At 43.7% G+C, this 23,416-nt stretch overlaps 1 protein-coding gene and 2 long non-coding RNA genes across 5 annotated transcripts in view; 2 read left to right on the forward strand and 1 right to left on the reverse strand.

Annotated features, from left to right (window-relative positions):
* The first annotated feature begins 1,044 nt into the window (after positions 1 to 1,044).
* Positions 1,045 to 7,366, forward strand: LOC115200614 (uncharacterized). Its single transcript, XR_003879542.1, has 3 exons — positions 1,045 to 1,269; positions 6,714 to 6,874; positions 6,994 to 7,366. It is a non-coding gene; the product is annotated as an uncharacterized LOC115200614 (long non-coding RNA).
* A 1,750-nt stretch (positions 7,367 to 9,116) lies between these two features.
* On the reverse strand, positions 9,117 to 10,401 carry LOC115200618 (uncharacterized). 3 transcript variants are annotated; one of them, XR_003879547.1, is made up of 4 exons: positions 10,376 to 10,401; positions 9,896 to 9,965; positions 9,685 to 9,823; positions 9,117 to 9,470 (listed from the first exon to the last, which is right to left on the reverse strand). It is a non-coding gene; the product is annotated as an uncharacterized LOC115200618 (long non-coding RNA). The 3 variants fall into 3 exon arrangements; XR_003879545.1 differs by having other exon boundaries at positions 9,685 to 9,965; XR_003879546.1 differs by lacking the exon at positions 10,376 to 10,401 and adding an exon at positions 10,148 to 10,358 and having other exon boundaries at positions 9,685 to 9,965.
* Positions 10,402 to 20,771: 10,370 nt separating this feature from the next.
* The window catches only part of LOC115200606 (UV excision repair protein RAD23 homolog B-like), a 10,630-nt gene continuing 7,985 nt past the window's right edge, over positions 20,772 to 23,416 (forward strand). The window contains exon 1 of the mRNA XM_029763791.1: positions 20,772 to 20,909. Within this exon, the coding sequence (XP_029619651.1) occupies positions 20,844 to 20,909 (66 nt within the window). The 5' untranslated portion in view covers positions 20,772 to 20,843. The remainder of the gene's footprint in view (positions 20,910 to 23,416) is intronic.

The following is a 23,416-nucleotide window of genomic DNA, read 5'->3' on the forward strand; positions in this document are numbered from 1 at the left end:
GATGTCATAAACCAAATTATGATGCGCTTGACTACGCGTTACCAGCGTAAATAGCCACAAATCACAACAAACCAAATATGTTTGAAAAATAATTTACAAAATGAATTGATCGTGTATTCAGAGTTATTCCTATTTCATAAATATACAAAATAACTAGGTTCTTGCCAATAAACCTGTTTTTTTATTGAGGAAACTTTGTCTTCTCTTTCTCCCCATGCTCCCTGGGTCACTGACGCGTGATTGTATGGGATATAGTAAGAGCCTAGGAAATTCGAAGTACTGTCTATCAGAATCAAAATAACTTGTATTGCCCAAGTGGCCTACATTCACACATTCACAGAATTTGACTCGGTGAATTGGTGCTAACCAGCTACAGACAAATGTAAAGACACATTTACAGCCTATACAATATACAGTAAACATAAAACATATTTATTAGGTTCTATCTTCTTAAAATACTTTAGAGTAATATTTTATTATGGAAAGTAAAATGCCTATTTCACTTCAGTTGACGCCTGATCTGATACGATCGAACGTGTAGCTTTGCAATGGTGTTAGGATGACCTTTGAAAAAGAAAAGGAGAGCCCGCACTCTCTAGCTCAGACTCAATAATGAATACCTAATATCCAACGTTCCTACCGACAAGCTGTCTTCATCAGGGTATTTAGGAGGACCTCTGACCGTACCTCTTGAAAAGGTGCCACTCTGCCTAGTGACTGTAACTAAACAAAAATACTAACGTTAGTACATTTGTTGTAATTTTGCTGTTCTGTACACCCCAGTTGGGTCGCCACCGCACCGGTCAACTGTCAACAGATCATGCCATAATGCAAAAGCATCATTTGTTCTCGCAAAGTAGACTGTAGATCCTACTACCACCTGGATGAACTGGCACCCCAGGTGTGTGATTTCACCGGGTATTCATATGAATTGACCAGTTAGTGAGTTGTAGCAATCAGACTCAGAGAGCGCTCGAGGCTTGCAAGTTGGGCAGCAAACCGTTACGCTGCACCTACTTCTGAGTTTTGTGTCATCCAAAGATGGCGATTTTCTGAGTGCTCATGGACACATCTCATGGTCATGGATAAATATTCTCTCGCTTGAACTTGTGGTTAAATGTAGTTTCTGTTTTACTTTTGAATATTTTAAAACACAGCTGTAATCGAAGCGCTAGGGGAAAACAGCGTTAGCTACCGCAACAATGCAAATCACGCTAAAAAACACTGCAACAGCAGACCATTCAAATTGACATAGACCCAGATCAAACGGTAGTGCCCATTTGTTCATTTTATCTAGCCCGCTTGCTAACTATCTTTCTTGTTAATTGCACGAAAAGACCAAATGAATTGGTCCCAGATTATCAATTCGGATAATACAACTAACAGGCTAACGCTAGCTAGCTAGACGTTATTGACACCCCTAGCATTAGCTAACTAGCTAGTTCTTAGTCTTAGCTTTCCAGCATGACATAGTGTCTTGTTTTGTACGCTTGTACAAAATAATAAAACGTAGAACTACAGGATGTTTCTTAACATAACTCTTTATTAACTAGCTACAACTACATGTTCGCCTATCTCCAACCACGATCAACTGACCATGACCTAACCGTCTGGGTGGGTCTTAACCAATCACCGCACAGTATGATACGGCGGTAAAATGCATCCAATTATAATTCAGTATGTATTCACATATGAATATTACATCCCCCTTCTTTTAAAACAAAATACAAATGTTTTACATATTCTAAGCTTTTCTTTTGAAAACATGCTCTGTAGTTTGAACTCAAGGTAAGTAACCATTTATATTGCATAATACACCAACTGAATCAACAGACTCTGAAACAATGATCCAACATACTGTTACTTTTCAAACAAGGGATTCTCAGCAACTCAGCTTTCACTGTAGAAATAACATCTTACATTTCAAACAAATACAATACCAAAGCATGTCAAGTGAACTTTCAATAACAAATTTACAGTCTGGAACTCTTTTAGGGCAGCGATCCGCCTACACCCTTTGACATTTCACAGGTCGAGGACAGCTCTGGGCTTGACCTCTCTTCCTGACCTTGTGCGATATGATGTTGAGCATGCTTCTGTGTCAGTCAACAGCTCTTGTGGTGTTGCAGGTAAGTGTGGTGTATGTTGTGCTGTGTGTGTTTTTAGTCCATCACGTTCTCTTTCAGGGGAACAGTTCATCTCATCAGTGTGTTGTTCTTTTGTGTTCAGTAAGTGACGACGATTGCGGCGGTACACTGCTCCTTCTGCTGTGCGGATGTGATATGAACGTTCAGTGTCAGCTGGCTGGATGACGACTGCTGGCTTCCAGAGGCCATGCTCTTGGATTCTAACTGACTCTCCGTCGATCAGTGGTGGCAGTGGTCTAGCTGACCTGTCGTAGTATCGCTTTTGTTGTTGTTGTCTCTGTGCACGTTTTTCATGCATTTCCTTGTAGCTGACGACCTCAGGTTGCAGCTGCTGGTTGGTGCTGGGAAGGTTGAGCGAAGTCTGCGGCTCATCAACAGCTGGGCTGGTGATTTGAAGTTGTCAACTGGAGTGTTGCGGTATTCAAGGAGACTGAGGTAGGGGTCTCTCTTGTCTGCTTTGCTTTGTCCATTAGTGATTAGCAATCTGCACAGATTTTCAGCTAAGGCCATTACTTTGAGGGTAATGTGGGCTTGTGGTGACATGTGTGAACTCCCATGCTTTTGTGAAGGATTCAAACTCATTTGATTTGTAACAGGGCCCATTGTCAGATATTAAAGTCTCTACAATGCCATGCCTGGCAAAGGCTGCTTTCAGCTTGTGTATCACAGCTGCAGATGTGGTGCTGTGAAGCTTGTCGAGTTCGAAGTATCTGCTGTAGTCGTCCACTGTTACGATGTAGTCCTCGTTGTTCCAGATGAACAGATCGGTTGCCACGACCTGCCAGGGTCGGTCTGGGATACAGTGAGGTGACATTGGCTCTTTGGTGTTTGAGGGGCATCTTTCAAGACAGATGGTGCATCTACCAACAATGTCCTCTATTTGTTTGCACATTCCAGGCCAAAACATAATGTCCCTTGCTCTCTGTTTGCACTTTTCCATGCCCATGTGTCCAGCATGGATCTTTGTCAAAATCTCTTCTCTGAGACTGGTAGGAATATGATTTTCTCTCCTTTGAAAAGGATTCCGTTGATCTGTGATAGTTCATCACGATGGTTCCAGAATTCTGAGACGCTCTGAGGGCATTTTCTCCTCTCCTCAGGCCATCCATCCTGTATGACTTTCCTCAGCTGTGTGAGTTGTGAGTCCTTGTCTGTTTCTGCTTGGATCTCCTTCAGTTTCGTGTCACTAACTGTAAGTTGCTGTACACAGTGTGCACTTGCATGTCCATGCCCTCACTGAGGCTGCTGTCCTTGTAGGTAAGAAACTTCCTGGAGAGTGTGTCTGAGACAGGGATGTCTTTGCCTGGACGGTGAGTGATTGTGAAGTCGTATTTTTGTAGTTGAAGGATCATTCTCTGTAGCCTTGGCGGGGCTGCAGCTAGTGGTTTTCCTCATGATTGACTCAAGGGGCTGGTGGTCGGATTCCACAATGACTTGTCGTCCATATACGTACTGATGGAAACGTTTACATCCGAACAGGAATGGCATAGGGCTCCTTTTCGATTTGAGCGTAGTTGATTTCACAGTCTGTGAGAGATTTGGAAGCGTAGCCGATGGGCTTTCCTTCTTGCAGTAGCACTGCACCTAGTCCATACTTCAATGCGTCCACGTGGAGTCTGAGCTCTTTGTTGGGGTCGTAGTAGGCAAGGATTGGTCCTGGTTCTCTTCGTGATCAAGTCTTTCACATTCTGGAAAGCAATGTCGTGTTGCTTGTCCCAAAGAACTCACTGGACTGCTTTAGCAGTTGACGCAGGGGTGCATTAGCATTGGAGAAGCTGGGTGCGAACTTGGCTAAGTAGTTGACCATGCCAAGCACTGTTTCCAGCTCTGCACGGTTCTTTGGTGGCTCCATTTCTTTTATGGCTGAGATCTTCTGTGGATCCGGCTTGATTCCAGTTGCTGTGAGAAGATGTCCGAAGTAGCTGACCTCTGTAGCGCTGACTGTGCTCTTCTCGGGGTTGAGCCGGACTCCTCTCTCGCGGGACCTTTGCAGCATCGCGCGGAGGTTTTGGGTCGTGCTCCTCTTTGGTTCGACCATAAACAAGGATGTCATCCACAATTGCCACAACTCCGTCGAGGCCTTCGTACATTTCGTCGATCTTTCGCTGAAACTCGTCTTGGGCTGAGATAATCCCAAAGGCAGGCGACAGAACCTGTAGCGTCCAAACGGTGTGTTGAATGTTGTGAACTTAGATGACTCTTCTGTGAGCTTGATAGCCCAGTAGCCTGATCTAGCGTCCATGACACTGAAGTAGTGTGCTCCCGCTAGCTTGTGTGTGATACCATCTAGCGTCGTTAAAGGGTAATGGGGCCGTTTGATAGCCTTGTTCAAGTCTCTTGGGTCGAGGCATACTCGGAGCTTGCCTGTGCGTGGTTGCTCCACCACCACTAACGCGTTTACCCAGTTAGTCGGTTCTGTAACCTTGGTGACTATGTCAGATTGCTCCATGCTCTCCAACTCTTTCTTCAGACGGGCACGGAGAGCAAGGGGAATCTTTCTCGGGGGGTAGACCACAGGGGTTGCGTCTGGGTCAAGGTGAATGGTACATTCTCCTGGGAATAATCCTATTCCTGTAAAGACATCAGCAAACTCCTCCAGTACATTTCCTGTCTCTACTGGTGCTGTTACTGATAAAACTAGCTTGATGAGGTCCATGTCTAAACATGCTTTAAGACCTAGCACTGCAGGTGCTCTAGTGTCAACAACGTAAAAGTCCAACATCATGTCACTTTCCTTGTATTTGCATTTGAAAGTGCATGTGCCTTTTACTGGGAGCTGTTCACCACCATAACCAGTCAGTCTGCGCATGGTGGGCTGTAGCTCGCACTCAGATGTCAAGCTGCTGTACTTATTCAGAGGAATAATGTTTTCTTGTGCACCAGTGTCTAGTTTGAACTTTAGCTTTGTGCCTTGTATTCCTATCTCAATGTCAGCAAAGGCTTGCTCCGTCTCTGATATGTGACTTTTTTGTGTCACTGAATCAATAAACAGTTCATCATCATTTGACTCTTTGATTGACATTTCATCTTCACTCACTGTGTGTACTGTTTTTCCACGGTAAGCTCTGCACACTTTTGCAAAGTGATTCCATTTACCACATTTAGTACACTGTTTGCCTTTAGCTGGGCAATTTCCTTGTTCGCCATGCACTTTGTATCCACAATATCCACATGTTTTGGGGCGTTTTGAGTCTGTGTCGCTCTGTTTTGGAGTTATGTCTCTCTCCGTTCTGAAACGCGCTCTCTGGGCACCGGAGGTGTGCTTTGATGTCTGACTGCGTGCACTGCTTGTTCACGTGATGCGCTCGTGCTGCGGCGCGAAATGGTTTTCATCTGAGCCTGTGCTAGCTCGTGAGATCTGGCTATGTCGATAGCTTGGTCTAGCGTTAGCTCAGATCCAACATTCAAACGTTCTCTCTCACTCGCGGTGAGTGTATTCCAAATACAATACGGTCCCTGACCATCTCATCCTTGTTTGCATAATCACAGTCTTTCACAAGCAGACGCAGCTCAGTCACAAACTGTTCAAAAAACTCGCTAGCTCCCTGTACTTTCTCATGGAATTTGTACCTAGCGAAAATTGTATTAGTCTTCGGCACAACATATGCTTCAAAACGATCGTAGTATGTTTTCAGTACCTTTGATTCAGCCTCGGTATAAGTGTCCATGTGTTGTAAATATCTCTCCCTTTTTCACCGATCCAGAGGAGCAGGTAGCTACACTTTTCCTCTTCTCCTCTTGCCTTCAGAGGACCCGTGAACATTAGCTCTACATGCTGTTTGTACTTACGCCATGCATCGGGTAAGTTTGTAGACTCCCAGTCCATTCGAGGTGAAGGAACTCCAGAAAAATCCATATTTTAAGACCATTTACTCTGACACCATGTCTTGTTTTGTACGCTTTGTACAAAATAATAAAACGCAGAACTACAGGATGTTCTTAACATAACTCTTTATTAACTAGCTACAACTGCATGTTCGCCTATCTCCAACCACGATCAACTGACCATGACCTAACCGTCTGGGTGGTCTTAACCAATCACCGCACAGTATGATACGGCGGTAAAATGCATCCAATTATAATTCAGTATGTATTCACATATGAATATTACACATAGCTAAAGCAAACTAGCTTGCAAGCTAATGTGTGTCAATTTGCTAATCTAATGTTGAGTCTCATTATTAGCTAGCTAGGTAAATTATTCTCCGCTAAAACATCAGCTTGCTACATGACTAGCCAACGTTAGTTATCCCTCATCGCGTTAATGTCAGCTTAAGCCAACTATCTAGCGTTAGCTAGACAGCCATATTACTAGCTAGCTAGCTAACTACGTTATCTATTTTAGTCTATGCAAGTCTAGTTGGACGATTAATCAGCAATATTCTAGCAGACATTTACTAGCTAGGTCATAACGAGTGAAAATGGCTAGCTAGCTACATCATGTAAGGTAAACCGCAATGTAAAAAGTTGGGCAATTCAAACAGTCAGTGTTAGCGAGCAACTTTTTGGTTGCACTGTGTTTAACAATTAAAGCAAGGCTGAACAGCTTATTTTTGGTTTCAACAGGTGAAGGCACTGAAGGAGAAGATAGAAGCAGAGAGGGGGAAAGATAACTTCCCAGTGTCTGGACAGAAGCTCATATATGCTGGCAAAATCCTGCAAGATGACACACCTATTAAAGACTACGAAATTGACGAGAAGATTTCGTTGTAGTTATGGTATCGAAGGTACATTTCCCTAATCCATTTTACTATGGCTCATAATGAGCTGCACCCACCTGTTTTGGGTTACATGATTGTCTGCATAGATGACAGTAATAGCCTGTTTATATCTCCTCTGGAACTAGGCAAAGTCTGCCACAGCTGCTTCAACACCTTCCTCAGAGGCACCCAAGGCCCCTGTCCAGGACTCTGGGTCGTCTGCGGGCCCGGCCCCTGCAGCCATCCCTATCCCCCCAGAGGAGCCCACACCTCCAGTCGCAGAGCCCCCAGCTCTGATGTCCTCTTAGTCTTTCCCACAGTAGTTGTGGGTCAAGACTGTCTTCCAAACTGATCAGTGATGTATGGTCTGTTACATTGCCATTCATTGCTCCATTACTTTATTGTATTTGTGGTTACATTCAAATCCTGAGGGAGTGCGTAGATAGACTGTGCACAGACACACAATATTGTTTTAATATTATTAACTTTTTCCACTTTTTACTCAACATGAATGAATGATAGAGATTGCCTCTTATACAGTGCATTCGGAATGTATTCACACCCATTGACTTTTTCCACATTTTGTTACGTTACAGCCTTATTCAAAAAGGATTAAAAAAAATTGCAAATCCGCATCAATCTACACACAATACCCCATAATGACAAAGTGAAGATAGGTTTTTAGACATTCTAGCAAATTTATACAAAATAAAAACCAGAAATACTTGTACATGATTTGGAAAGGCACACCTGTCTATATAAGGTCCCGCAGTTGACAGTGCATGTCAGAACAAAAACCAAGCAGTGTCCTCTGTTCAGAGGACACTGCATGAATCCGGCCTTCATGGTCGAATTGCTGCAAAGAAACCACTACTAAAGGAAACCAGCATGGCTACCACAGCATTCTGCAGAGATACGCCATCACATCTGGTTTGCGCTTAGTGAGACTATCATTTGTTTTTCAACAGGACAATGACCCAACACACTTCCAGGCTGTGTTAGGGCTATTTGACCAAGAAGGAGAGTGATAGAGTGCTGCATCAGATGACTTGGCCTCCACAATCACCCGATTGGGTCTTCCTTTCCCACTAAGCGTAACTCTGGGTCTTCCTTTCCTGTTGCGGTCCTCATGAGAGCCAGTTTCATGAGGTCGAAGGAATTGTCCTCCATCATTCCTAAATTGAAGAAGTTTGGAACCTCAAAGACTCCTAGAGCTGGCTGCCTGGCCAAACTGAGCAATCAGGTGAGAAAGGCCTTGGTCAGGGAGGTGAACAAGAACCTGATGGTCACTCTGACAGAGCTCCAGAGTTCCTCTGTGGAGATTGGAGAACCCTCCAGAAGGACAACCATCTCTGCAGCACTCCACCAATCAGGTCTTTCTGGTAGAGTGGCCAGACGGAAGCCACTTCTCAGCAAAAGGCATATGACAGCACGCTTGGAGTTTGCCAAAAGCCACCTAAAGACTCTCAGACCATGAGAAACAAGATTGAACTCCTTGGCCTGAATGCCAAGCGTCTCATCTGGAGGAAACCTGGCACCCTTTCTACGGTGAAGTATGGTGGTGGCAGCATCATGCTGTGGGGATGTTTTTCAGCAGCAGGGACTGGGAGACTAGTCAGAATCGAGGGAAAGATGAACGGCACAAAGTACAGAGAGATGCTTGATGAAAACCAAACTCCAGAGCGTTCAGGATCTCAGACTGGGGCGAAGGGGTCAACTTCCAACAAGACAATGGCCATAAGCACACAGCCAAGACAACGCAGGGGTGGCTTGGGGACAAGTCTCTGAGTGGCCCAGCCAGAGCCCAGACTTTAACCTGATTGACATCTCTGGAGACCTGAAAATAGCTGTGCAGCGATTCTCCCCATCCAACCTGACAGAGCTTGAGAGGATCTGCAGAGAAGAATGGGAGAAACTCCCCAAATACAGGTGTGCTAAGCTTGTAGCGTCATACCCAAGAAGACTCGAGGGTGTAATCGCTGCCAAAGGTGCTTCAACAAAGTACTGAGTAAAGGGTCTGAATACTTATGTAAATGTGATAGTTAAGCTTTTTGTTTTCTTTATAAATTTGCAAAAAATTCTAAAAACCTGTTTTTGCTGTCATTATGGGGTAGATTGATGAGAAGAAAAACAATTTAATCCATTTTAGAATAAGGCTGTAACTTAACAAAATGTGGAAAAAAGTCAAGGGGTCTGAATACTTTCTGAATGCACTGTAGGTACAGTTATTAACTACCATGTACAGTAAAGGAAAATGAATTGCACTAGGTAGGTGAGATGTTTTATATTTATATAATTGTAAACATACAGTGGATAGCCTACAGTGATGTAGGCTGTTTCTTCTGGTGGTCTAGGGCAGCCTGATGGTGGTCTAGGGCAGCTTGATGGTGGTCTAGGGGAGCTTGATGGTGGTCTAAGGCAGCTTGATGGTGGTCTAAGGCAGCTTGATGGTGGTCTAAGGCAGCTTGATGGTGGTCTAGGGCATCCTAATTCGATGAATCTGATGTTTCTTGGTGTGCGGTAGGTGCTACTCCAGGTGGTCCCTTAGCGCTGTGCCCCTAACGATGGGTTCTCCTAGTGCTTCTCCTAGTAGTGAGGGGCCTGGTCTCCTTCACCTGCTCCACTACAATGAGAAATGACAGGGAGATCTTACATGTACATACAATGTCTGGAAAATAACACATACAGAGGGATTACAGGTTAAAGGGATAGCTCTTAATGCGTGGTCAATTAATCATCTTTCTAGCTTTGAACAATTTTTTTTTTTCTTGATGACTCATTGTCGTGATTGACTCCATTTGTGGCATTCTTCTCAAATGTGTGGGCTAGAGCCTTACCTGCAGACATAGAACAGGATGTAGGCAGTCTGTGCCGTTGCCCTCAGCACAGTGGCCTCATCTGTCCTCGAGACATGTGCGTCATCCAGGCAGAGCCACCCACTGCCACTGCTGTCCAAAACATCACTGATGTAGTGGCCTAGGGAACAAGGGAAACAGAATAGAGTGTACATTAAGCTTTCAGAATTGTGTGTGCGTGCGTGCATTTTACCTGTACACATGTTGTCTCCCAGATGTGAGATCACACTTGACAATTTGTAGATATTGTCTGGCTGGTGTCTCTGTAAAGAAACACATTTAATAATAGGATTGTTATTTTGTCTACAGGATAGGGGTGGCTTCTATAACTGCCTTATCTTGATCCGCCCACTATCTCAACTGGATGGAATTATCTGTTATCTATTTTTCTATCTCTCTCTCTCTTTCTCTATTTCTCTCTCTCTCTCCCTCTCTCTCTCCTCACCACAGCGGCTGCCTGCTGCTCTTTCTCACTGTCAGCTGGTTTCTCTAGCTGGTCAGAGGAATTTGAAGCTGGTGGGGGTATATCAAATATAGTGTAAATGCAAACCAGAAAGTGAAGTGGAAACCTATCAACAAATATACTCTTAACTTCAGCTTCTGACTTGCTTTCCTCAATAGTCCTGTTTCATGAGAGAGTGTTCTGCATGATGTCAGTAACACAATGTCCTACCTGGTCTATCAAGGGTGCCTTTCGGGAGTTTGCAGGTGTGTTGTCCATGTTGTTTTTCCCCATGGAGCTTGCCCTGTGTAAATTGATGGCATTGAAAATACATATCTAGTGTGTGAAAATCATGGTGTGTGTTGGCTACCCAATGTGCAATGTCCCCAAACAGAGTCTAAACCAACCTGGCTCCATGCTGGACAGGGGCTGTCGCCCCACATACGGCTGGGAGGGTCAGTTCTGCAGGGATGGCTATGGGATCATCCACCTTCTCTGGCTCCCAGTTGCCTGCAGTAAACCGCTTGATATGAAGCATTAGGACCCTGCTCAGAGACAGACAGGCATTCACACACACAGACAGACGGACAGAGGCAGGCAGTCACGTAAACAGACGACCAGGCAGGCATTCACATACACAGACGACCAGGCAGGCATTCACACAGACAAAGGCATCAGTCTTGTAGTCAAATCAATAACCCAGTTTGGTGAGTTAGATCAGGACTGTCAATTGTAATCTGAGATGGTGATGGGGGGACTCACCGGGGCAGCGTGAGGAAGTGCCTAGTCACAGATGCCATGCTGCCTGAGCACACCCTGCATGCACACTCTAACGCAGATGGCTAGGTAACAAAGCATAGCAATACAATTATGACATTAATGATAGTGTTCCTTGACATACTCACTAACTCTTGGTTGAAGCTAAGTGCTGACCTTAAAGTAGAGGTCCAGGCTGTGTGTCAGGTCTTGGCTCAGGTTCAGTGACAGGTGATTGTAATCCTCCTGACCATACACTATAACTCCACAGCTTCAGAGGTACGGAGAGAAATGCATCAGCTCTCCATCACAAACCTTTTGATCCCTCTACACACTAACTATCTTAATGCTTTACCTCTGTATCCTGCATGTTATGCTGACATTAAACCTCCTCACAAATGTGATGAAGACATCAAGGTACACCATATACAAATGACAGCTGTTACCTGGTGCAGGTACGGAAAGTCTTCAGCTTGAATTCTAACTGCTTCACGGGGCAGGTGTATGGCTCTGGGGAGCCCTTTAATGCCATACCCTCCTCCTTCAGCTGAAAGAGGAGGAGCAACACACATTCATGGGCATCCTAAGAGAAGAATGGGAAAGAAACAGAAAATACATCAACAACTACAAATGAAACAGAGCTAAGGAAAAAGATTGTCACGTGTCCCAGGTTTATTGTTAAGTGAGTCTTTTAGCATATAATATCTTACCTGTTCACCGTCGTCCTCATAGTCCTCATTGACAACGGAGAGACAGCGCTTGACTGTTTGAAGGATTTTCATCTTTTCCTTTTTCTTAGCATTGACAGTGCCTCCAGAAAGCCTTGCCTGATGTAACTCGGCAAAGCAGCTGTGGAGGGAGACAAAGAGCATGCATTCAGGTTTCACTCTCTCACTTTGGCCACAGATTAGCTCTGTGCTTCTACTTTAGCCTCTGATCAAATATGATTCAACTGATTCCTGATTGTGACAGGAAATCATCTCTGGTGTTAATCAGTAGCTGAGTTGGGTGTGGTTTTATCTTAAAAATCATATGAGGCACTAAGATTGTACAAAAGACAGTATACATACATACATACAGTACACTGAACAAAAATATAAATGCAACATGTGAAGTGTTGGTCCCATGTTTCATGAGCTGAAATAAAAGATCCCAGAAACGTTCCATATGTATAAAAAGCTTATTTCTCTCAAATTCTGTGCACAAATTTGTTAACATCCCTGTTAGTGAGCATTTATCCTTTGCCAAGATAATCCATCCACCTGACAGGTGGTATATCAAGAAGCTGATTAAACAGCATGATCATCACACAGGTACACAGGTAAACCTTGTGCTGAGGACAATAAAAGGCCACTCTAAAATGTGCAGTTTTGTTACACAACACAATACCACAGATGTCACAGGTTTTGAGGGAGTGTGCAATTGGCATGCTGACAGCAGGAATGTCCACCAGAGCTGTTGCCAGAGAATTGAATGTTAATTTCTATACCATAAGCCATCTCCAACATTGTTTTAGAGAATTTGGCAGTACGTCCAACCGGCCTCCCAACCGCAGACCACGTGTAACCACACAAGCCCAGGACCTCCACATCCAGCTTCTTCACCTGCGGCATCGTCTGAGGGGGTGCTGAGGAGTATTACTGTCTGTAATAAAGCCCTTTTGTGGGGGAAATCTCATTCTGATCGGCTGGGCCTAACTCCCCAGTGGGTGGGCCTACGCCCTCCCAGCCCCACCATGGCTGTGCCCTTGCTCAGTCGTGAAATCCATAGATTATGGCCTAATGAATTTATTTCAATAGACTAATTTCCTTATATGAATTGTAACAGAGTAAAATCTTTGAAATTGTTGCATGTTGCATTTATATATTTGTTTAGTATACATAGATAGATAGATAGATAGATAGATAGATAGATAGATAGATAGATAGATAGATAGATAGATAGATAGATAGATAGATAGATAGATAGATAGATAGATAGATAGATAGATAGATACATACATACATACATACATACATACATACATACATACTGTACATACATACCACAGGAGGTTGATGGCACCTTAATTGGTAATGGCTGGAGCGGAATCAGTGGAATGCTATCAAATACATCAAACATATGGTTTCTATGTGTTTGATGCCATTCCATTTGCTCCATTCCAGACATCATTATGAGCCGTCCTCCCCTCAGCAGCCTCCACTGACACATACATTGAGGCGGGACTTGTGTACTGTAACTATAAGCATCTAGGTGGGTGGGTCAGTGTGTGTACAGGTGGGACAGGAGAGTGAAAGCGAGGCTGTATACCATAGCAGTTTAGAGGAGGGGGAGGAACTCCAGGTGTCCTGCTGTCTCAGGATGTCTCTGCAAAATGCTGGCAGCCCCAGCAGGCACTGCAGAGCAGAGTTCATGAAGCAGGTGTTGCCAATATTAGGCAACCTGTGGGAAAGAAGCCATCAGTTACACACTAATATCTGAACAGTGGACCAAAGGTAAACTAATGAATGGATTTGTAAGGCATGAACGCAAGATAACTCTGAATACCACACAGAATTATTTAGGTGTGTGTGTGTTTTACCCGAGGAGCTTGGTGTTGTCTTCGCCCTCGCCTGTGCAGCTCTGCTCCCCCAGCTGGGTGCTACTCTTGCTGAACAGGTTTGGGAGGCGAGCCATGGCTTCCCGAGGCCTGACCAATGGCCTGGAGGAAGAGAGACTGGTTAGAGGCCTCAGTAGCAGTAGCTCGACACCAATCGGTCTGTTTGAACACTGTTTTAATGTACAAGCATACAGATATTCCTTACCATGTCATGGTGTGAGTGACCACTCTTATGTAGAGTCGAGTGAGATGAAGGTGGCTATTGTCTACAGTACTTACCTCTCCAATGAGACAGAGGAATCCCTCAGGTCAATGGAGGCCTCTGCAGAGAGAGACCGAGAGACGGACAGCGGTAAGAAAGAAGCTTTGTCAAAGATGAATTGAGAAAAATAGCACCAACATATGGCACCCGTTTACAGACCTGCGATGCCAGCAAATCGGGGTACCATTCTCTTTGTCTGTGGAACAACTGCCCCCACCTCTTTGACCTCAGAGCTCATAAGATCTCTGTAAAGACACACAGACATATGCATTAGGTTAGCTATATTATATTGGCTTTTTCATTTCAATTCAATGGTGTTGGTTGGCATGAAATTTGATATCAGGCTGCAGTACCTGGCAGTCTCACTGTCTTTGTTGGTCTCTCCATGGTGGTCCAGGGGGTTTGGAGAGGAGGACTGGGGGGGCAGGGGAGGAGACGTGGGTTGTGGAGGAAGGGCAGGCAGACTGGGGGGAGTGGCAGAGGAGGATGACTGAGTTGAGGACAGCCAGGGAAACAGAGGAAGCACTAAAAGGGAGGAGGTCTGTGATCCTTCCTCTGAAGAAGAAGAAGAAGAGACAGATGACAGGTGGAGAGAGGAGAGGGAAGAGAGGCTGAAGAAACTTGGAGAGAGTGGAAGGGGATCTTGCAGGGGATCCAGGGGGTGAGGGGGATGCAGTGGCCGATTGGTGTTCGGCCAGACAACGGGGCGAGGGGTGTCAGAGATGTTGTAGACGTTTTCAAATGGACAAGAAGAGACAAAGGAAGAATCAAGTTGGTGGTGATCCTTTACGTTCTTCTTCTCACGGTTTTTCCAAACTGACGCAGTTACCATGCTGGCATCCAATGACGTCAGTTTGGGTGGGATTGGGAACGGCGATGGACAGCGGCTCCCAATCCCGAGGCGAACTCTGCACTTCTTTTTCTGTTTGGAGAAACATTATATAGCTAATATAGTAACATAACAAATCAAATAAAAAGATCTTACTTGCTTCACAACATTCCTTGTTATATTTGAACTAGCAGCAAAGGTCACACCCAAACCACATGATCTGACCATAAAATAAAGAACTTGTCGCCCCAATCATATTGAATTCTGTATCATAGGCTAACAAATAGCAAAAATACATGTTTATAAAAATAAAACCATTGTAACCATACAGTTATACCCTCTGTCCCAAATCCTGCCATATGGGACACATAAATAGACAATGAAACAACTAGGAATAGCTGAAAAGAATAGAATATACTCTAAATTGTAACAGAATTAGATCAATTCTAGCCCAGACTAAACATATACCTTTTTACAGCAACACAAACATCCCATTTCAGTGTATTTGTAGACTATGCCGTATTTTGCAGAACATCAAAATTGTTGCCTATTTAACATTGTGATGTCATAAACCAAATTATGAGCGCTTGACTACGCGTTACCCAGCGTAAATAGCCAACAAATCACACAAACCAAAATGTTGAAAAAATAATTTACAAAATGAATTGATCGTGTATTCAGAGTTATTCCTATTTCATAAAATATACAAAATAACTAGGTTCTTGCCAATAAACCTGTTTTTTTATTGAGGAAACATTGTCTTCTCTTTCTCCCATGCTCCTGGGTCACTGACGCGTGATTGTATGGGATATAGTAAGCGCCTAGAAATATTCGAAGTACTGTCTATCAGAATCAAAATAACTCTTATTGCCCAAGTGGCCTACATTCCCACATTCACAAGAATTTGACTCGGTGAATTGGTGCTGCCAGCAATAGACAAATGTAACGACACATTTACAGCCTATACCAATATACAGTAAACATAAAACATATTTATTAGCTTCTATCTTCTTAAAATACTTTAGAGTAATATTTTTTTATGGAAAGTAAAATGCCTATTTCACTTCAGTTGACGATGATCTGATACTGTTGGCATGTGGACTAATATGTTGTTGAGTTGTGTTCTTACACTGGTACAGTCATGCCCTATGAGAGATGTATGACTGCGCATGTGCGAAAATAAATAAAGTGCATTTTCCCCCGTTCTGGTTAAAACACCAATGATGAACATGTGTGTTTATTCCTCCGTTAAGTAAACCGGTGTTCCTGTCCTGAAGATGTCAGGCACCAACAGGTTATGGGCCCAGGAGGGAACATGGAAGCCCGATGGAATAGATTATATTTCGACGGAGATGAAAAAAACTACGAGTTATGGGAGACAAAGTTTTTGGGGGCACTTGCGTTTGCTTGGGCTAAAGGCCGCCATATTGAGCGTGGATGAAGATGAAGAAGACAGAGAGAATAAGAAGCCTATGCAGAATTGATACAGGTTTTGAATGATAAAAGCCTTTCCCTGATAATGAGAGAAGCAGCAGATGATGGGAGAAAAGCGTTGAAGATATTGAGGGAACATTATGCAGGTAAAGGGAAGCCACGTGTGATTAGCCTCTACACTGAACTAACTTCTCTTCAGAAAGCCGCTGACGAAAGTATTACGGACTATATTATTCGTGCTGAGACGGCTATTACAGCACTGAGAAATGCTGAAGAGACTTTAAGTGACGGGCTGTTGATTGCAATGATTCTGAAAGGTTTGCCCGAATCATTTAAGCCGTTTGCCATCCACATAACGCAGAGTGATGAGCCGACAACTTTTGGCAAGTTCAAAACCAAGTTGAGGAGCTATGAAAGCACCGAGAAGTTTAGCGCCATTTCCACTGACGACAACGTGATGAAGGCAAGTAACATTAAAGTTAGCTGGCCAAGAGGGAGAGATAAAGGGACCGAGATAACCTGCTTCAACTGTGGCCAGAAAGGGCACAAGGCCCGGGAATGTACCCGTTACTGGAGAGCGCAAAGAACGGAGACAGTGGTGTAGTTTTTTGCAAGAGCTCCACTCATACTGACGCAAATTGCAGACGAAAAGAAGAGACAATGTGAAACAAGCAACAGATGCTGAATGCCACACATTTGCATTCAGAATAAGTGACTGTCAGGTTAGTGGACTGAAACAGAAAGGGCTGATGGTTGATACGGGAGCAACGTCACATATAGTCACGGACATTGGGAAGTTTAAGGAGTTTGACGAGACTTTCAAACCGGAAAAACATTCCGTGGAGCTGGCTGACGGAACAAGAACGAATGGTGTGTCGCGGAGAGGACAGGTGCAGCGGGGGTTTACCTGAGAGACAACACGGGTCGTCGGGTAAAAACAACGCTGACGAAGGCGCTGTACGTGCCGTCGTTTCCACAGGACCATTTTCTCTGTTAAAGCAGCGACAGCCAACGGAGCTTCAGTCAACTTTCGACAGGGGTGTAACAAGCTCATCCACAAGAACGGTACCACTTTTGACATCGAGGAGTACGATAGACTTTACTATCTTAACACTGTAAGTGATGAAAATGATGATGGATGTCATGGGTGCTATGATATTCACACATGGCACAAAATTGTTGGCCACTGTAATTTGAGGATGTGTCAAAGTTAGAAAATGTGACAGAGTGAATGAAAATCACAGGTAAGATTGACAAATCTACCCTCAACTGTGAAATCTGCACTCAGGGAAAATTTGTTCAGAGCAGAAACAGAGAGCCTGATGAAAAGGCAAAAAAAAAGCGGCTCTTGAGCTTGTGCACATTGATTTGGCTGGCCCTATTGAGCCAGAGGCGAAAGATGGGTTCAGATATACTCTAGCATTTACGGATGATTATTCAGGGGCAGTTTTTGTGTATTTCCTAAAAGCAAAGAGTGATACTGTAAAAGCTACTGAGAAGTTACTGCTGATGTGGCCCCTTATGGGAAAATAAAGTGTGTCAGGTCAGATAATGGCACAGAGTTCACAGCCAAAGAGTTCCAGTCACTGCTCAGTAAGAACGCAATAAGACATGAAACTTCAGCCCCTTACTCACCCATCAAATGGGGCCGCTGAGAGAAATTGGAGAACACTGTTCGAAATGGCAAGATGCATGCTACTGAAAGCAACCAACCAAAGAACTTGTGGACATATGCTGTAATGACTGCTGCAGTAATTCGCAATAGGTGTTACAATAAGCGTGTAGGACAGACCCCACACCTAATGTTTACTGGGAGAAAGCCTGATCTTTCAAAGATGAAAGAATTTGGATCTGTTTTGCTATGCATATAGACAGAACAAGAAAAAGTTAGACTCAAGATGTGGAAAAGGGTATTTTTGTTGGTGGTATGATAAAAATAGTCCAGCATACCTAGTCTATACCCAGACACTGGGAAAGTTCTTAAAAACAGCTTATTCAAGTGTATTACAAAAGGTGTAGTCGAACACCAACTCAGACAGATTTGGAAAGCATGATGATCTTCATGGGGAGAGATTGTGAAAACCCCATGCCGAAAGCCAAGATGGCAGATCAAAACTCAGAAGACACACAAGATGTGCAAATTGAGACTTCAGATGGTCAGAGTCCACGCTATCCAGAGAGAGTGAGGAAGAAACCCAGTACTTAAAAGACTATGAGTGTAAAGTGAAATGTGATGACCAGATACCACCTAGTGTTGACTACTGCTACAGAGTAATGTGCAATGCACCACAAACCTTCAAAGCAGGCAATGATTTCCACCAAAAATCAGAGATTTGGGGGCCCTACTGGCTATAGAAAGGACAGGAGGATGGATTCGGGTCACTTAGGGAGAAATGGATACATTCACATTAACCAGGCACTGCCACGAGGGTAAAAATGCAGAGTGGGGGGAGCAGAGGGGTCTATGCGGTCAAAAAAATTGCAGATGAGACTGAGACATACAAGGCAGATATGTTGCAAAGGGGTATAGTCAAGTAGGCAGGAATAGACCTATAAGGAGACTTTTTCCTCCAAGGCTGCAAATATGACATCCGTTACGCTGTTTGATGCCGGCTAGCAGCTCAGGTATGACTTAGAGTTACATCAGGATGATGTCAACAACAGCATATCTACATGCTCCTATTGACTGTGAAGTGTACATGGAGAAAAAACAGGAGGGTTTTTGAAGTCAGGTCAGATACAGGTGAGCAACTAGTCTGCAAACTGAACAAGTCACTGTACGGCCTGAAACAGTCAGGAAGGAACTGGAACAAAATGTTGCATGATCACCTTAGTGAAAATGGTTTTACACAGAACCCAGCTGATCACTGTTTTAACAAACAAACTGCAACAGAAAGGATCATTTTGATAATTTGGGTCGATGATCTAATTATCGCTGCTAGTGATAGTGACTCACTCACAAGTGTAAAATAAATGTTAAGTGAAAAATTTAAGATGAAATATCTTGGGAGGCTTGGACATTTCCTAGGCATTGATTTTACACAAAGTGAAGGAAAAATAACGATGAACCAAACAAGGTACATAACCAAGATACTGGAAAGGTTTGGTATGTCAGACTGTAAAACAAGGTCAACACCATGTGAACAAAAACTAAACTTTGATGGTGATGGTGAACTTATTGATTCAAAACGGTATCGTGAAGTGATAGGCAGCTTGATATATGTAATGACATGTACAAGACCGGATATCAGTTGGATTGTCAGCAAGCTGTCACAATACCTATCAGAACCAAAAGAGCAACACTGGATAACAGCTAAACATGTGTTGAGGTACTTGAAGGGAACAATGAATCAGGAGTTGTGTTACAAAAAGGGGGTGGAAAAACTCAACCTCGTAGCATATAGTGATGCTGATTGGGCAGCAGATCAAAGTGACAGACGAAGCATAACAGGGTATTGTTTAGTTTAACTAAATGTGGACCTGTCATTTCATGGAGGTCTAAGAAGCAGCCAACAGTAGCTTTATCTACATGTGAAGCAGAGTACATGGCACTGGCTGCTACTACACAAGAAAGTTTGTACCTTGTACAGTTATTGGGCGAGATGGATAGTGAGTGCCAATATACACCAGTAACAATCTTTGAAGATAACCAAGGTGCAATTGCTCTGTCAAAGAACCCAGTATGTCGTCAGAGATGTAAACATGTCGACATCAGATATCATTTCATTCGATCTGCACTCAGTGATGGTAAAATAAGTATTGAATATTGTCCAACGGCAGACATGGCTGCAGATGTTTTGACTAAACCTGTAACGAAATTCTTGGGTTACATGTTTGGAATATAAACTGACATTTGTGAGATGAATAACTGTAAGCTAAATGTGTTGATAAAGTTAGGTTGAATACGACTTGTACAGTATAAGAGCAAAGTGGGGGTGTTGGCATGTGGACTAATATGTTGTTGAGTTGTGTTCTTACACTGGTACAGTCATGCACGATGAGAGATGTATGACTGCGCATGTGCGAAAATAAATAAAGTGCATTTTCCCCGTTCTGGTTAAAACACCAATGATGAACATGTGTGTTTATTCCTCCGTTAAGTAAACCGGTATATTCCTGTCCTGAAGATGTCGGCACCAACAGATACAGATCGAACGTGTAGCTTTGCAATGGTTGTTAGGATGACCTTTGAAAAAGAAGGAGAGCCGCACTCTCTAGCTCAACTCAATAATTGAATAACCTAATATCCAACGTTCCGACCGACAAGCTGTCTTCATCAGGGTATGTTAGGAGGACCTCTGACCGTACCTCATTGAAAAGGTGCCACTCTGCCTAGTGACTGTAAACTAAACAAAAATACTAACGTTAGTACATTTGTTGTATATTTGCTGTTCTGTACACCCAGTTGGTCGCCACCGCACCGGTCACAACTGTCAACAGATCATGCCATAAATGCAAAGCATCATTTGTTCTCGCAAAGTAGACTGTAGATCCTACTACCACCTGGATGAACTGGCACCCCAGGTGTGTGATTTCACCGGGATATTCATATGATTGACCAGTTAGTGGTTGTAGCAATCAGACTCAGAGAGCGCTCGAGGCTGCAAGTTGGGCAGCAAACCGTTACGCTGCACCTACTTCTGAGTTTTGTGTCATCAAAGATGGCGATTTTCTGAGTGCTCATGGACACATCTCATGGTCATGGATAAATATTCTCTCGCTTGAACTTGTGGTTAAATAGTTTGTGTTTTACTTTTGAATATTTTAAAACACAGCTGTAATCGAAGCTCTAGGGAAAACAGCGTTAGCTACCGCAACAATGCAAATCACGCTAAAAACACTGCAACAGCAGACCATTCAAATTGACATAGACCCAGATCAAACGGTAAGTGCCCATTTGTTCATTTTATCTAGCCCGCTTGGCTAACTATTTTTTGTTATTTGCACGAAAGACCAAATGAATTGGTCCCAGATTATCAATTCGGATAATACAACTAACAGGCTAACGCTAGCTAGCTAGACGTTATTGACACCCCTAGCATTAGCTAACTAGCTAGTTCTTAGTCTTAGCTTTCCAGCATGACATAGTGTTGTTTTGTACGCTTTGTACAAAATAATAAAACGCAGAACTACAGGATGTTTCTTAACATAACTCTTTATTAACTAGCTACAACTGCATGTTCGCCCATCTCCAACCACGATCAACTGACCATGACCTAACCGTCTGGGTGGTTTAACCAATCACCGCACAGTATGATACAGCGGTAAAATGCATCCAATTATAATTCAGTATGTATTCACATATGAATATTACACATAGCTAAAGCAAACTAGCTTGCAAGCATGTGTGTCAATTTGCTAATCCAATGTTGAGTGTAATTATTAGCTAGCTAGGTAAATTTTCTCCGCTAAAACATCAGCTTGCTACATGACTAGCCAACGTTAGTTATCCCTCATCGCGTTAATGTCAGTTTAAGCCAACTATTGTTATGGGTGTAAGATGGCACAGTGCTGCCATCTGTTGGTAAATGTTAATTACTGCAACTCCAGTGTTTTACCGGTGTGCTTGAAATACCCGGATGTATGGCAATATACTGAACAAGACTGGTTACTCGCATCAATGCCTCTGTCTCGTCATTTAACATTCAAAACATGGTGTCAGAGTCGGATAACTAACCATGCTTTTTGCAAATTAGAGCCACCTGTTCTGGTTTACCCTGAAAAATGCTTATTTGAGTAAAACTTCGCCTGACGCCGGAATTGACCTTAGCTAGAGTGAGTTTGTTAGTTAGCTTCAGTGTTGTTAGCACCGGTTAGACATGGCAGCGAACATTCCCCCTCCCGCCGTTATGAAGCTTAGCGGAGACTGGAGCACAAACTGGGATACGTTTAGAGGTGAATGGGAGGACTATGCACTAGCAACAGGACTTCAGGAAAAGGACGATGAGGTAGTGGCTGCCACTTTGAGGACTAATGGGAACAGAATGCCGACACGTATACAAACACAACCTGAACCTAACAGCAACTCAGCAAGGTAACGCTACAGCTATTCTTGATGCTCTTGAACATTACTTCAAGCCAGCAAAGAATGTTATCTACGAGCGTTATGTTTTAGGTTGTTGCAAACAGGAGGACGGGGAGTCCATTGACAGCTTTGTCACTAGGCTAAGGGAAAAGGCAGCTACATGTGACTATGGTGCTTTGAGATGAACTGATCAGAGATAAGCTAGTGCTTGGCATAACTGATGAGGGCACCCGCAGACGTTGCTGAGAGAACTTGACCTGACGCTGGTCTGGCAGTGGAGACATGCCGTGCAGCAGAGCTTACTGATATACGGATAAGGTCCATGGAACTAGAAAGACAACATATGGACAATGTCAATGCTACATTCAGGCAGCCAGTAAGGAAATTCCCCTTTGCCACAGCTAATGCTAATACTACAGCCAACTCTGCAGCAGACAACCCCAATACGTGCAGATATTGTGGCATTTCTCATGGACGAGGAAAAGAATACTGCCCAGCCTATGGAAAAATATGCAAATCCTGTGGTACAGCTAATCACTTCGCAAGGGTCTGCATGAAAAGCAAGAGAAAGGAGGGTAAAGTGCACTCCATTGAAACAAACACAGATGAAGGAACAACAGCACAGAGGATGTATGCTAGCGAGTGCATAGGGGCACTGAGGGCAAAAGGACAAAAGTGGTTTGTCACTCTGCTACTTAATAATAAACCACAGCAATGCCAGCTAGATTCAGGGGCCACATGTAACGTTATGAGCCTTAAAGACAAAGGAGGCTCGCGCCCAGAGACAAACTCACACAGAGTAGCACCAAGCTGAAACTGTATTCAGGACAGTTCATGACCTCTTTAGGCCTGTTTGTGACAGAGTGTGTTTACGTGGCCAGAAACACACCCTTGAGTTTGAAATAGTTGAGGCTAGTCAACAGCCATTACTGTCAGGTTCTACATGGAGCGCCGGCGAGACTTTATTAACTTCACCATCCCAGATGATCTTAACATTATAGACAATGTCCAGGCTGGGCCCCTGAGCAAGGAGGACACTCCTAAGCAAGTACCATGATGTCTTCAATGCACCGGTTGAGTAGTTCCCGCGCGAAGTCCACTTTGAGTGGACGCAGCAATCCAGCCTGTCCAGTGTGCACCCCGCAATGTACCAGTGGCCATGAAAGCAGCTACAAAGGCTCAGCTTGACAAATACGAAGCAGAGGGCCACATGATATCCGTACCGAGCCTACAGACTGGATAAGTAATATGGTATCGTCAAGAAACCAGACAAGCTACGGATATGCATTGATCCTAAACACCTCAACCGGGCTCTGAGACGCTCACATTACATTATGCCCACGTTGGAGGATGTTCTTTACAAGCTC

Source organism: Salmo trutta, chromosome 1 (genome assembly GCF_901001165.1).
Source record: "Salmo trutta chromosome 1, fSalTru1.1, whole genome shotgun sequence".
Classification (NCBI taxonomy): domain Eukaryota; kingdom Metazoa; phylum Chordata; class Actinopteri; order Salmoniformes; family Salmonidae; genus Salmo; species Salmo trutta.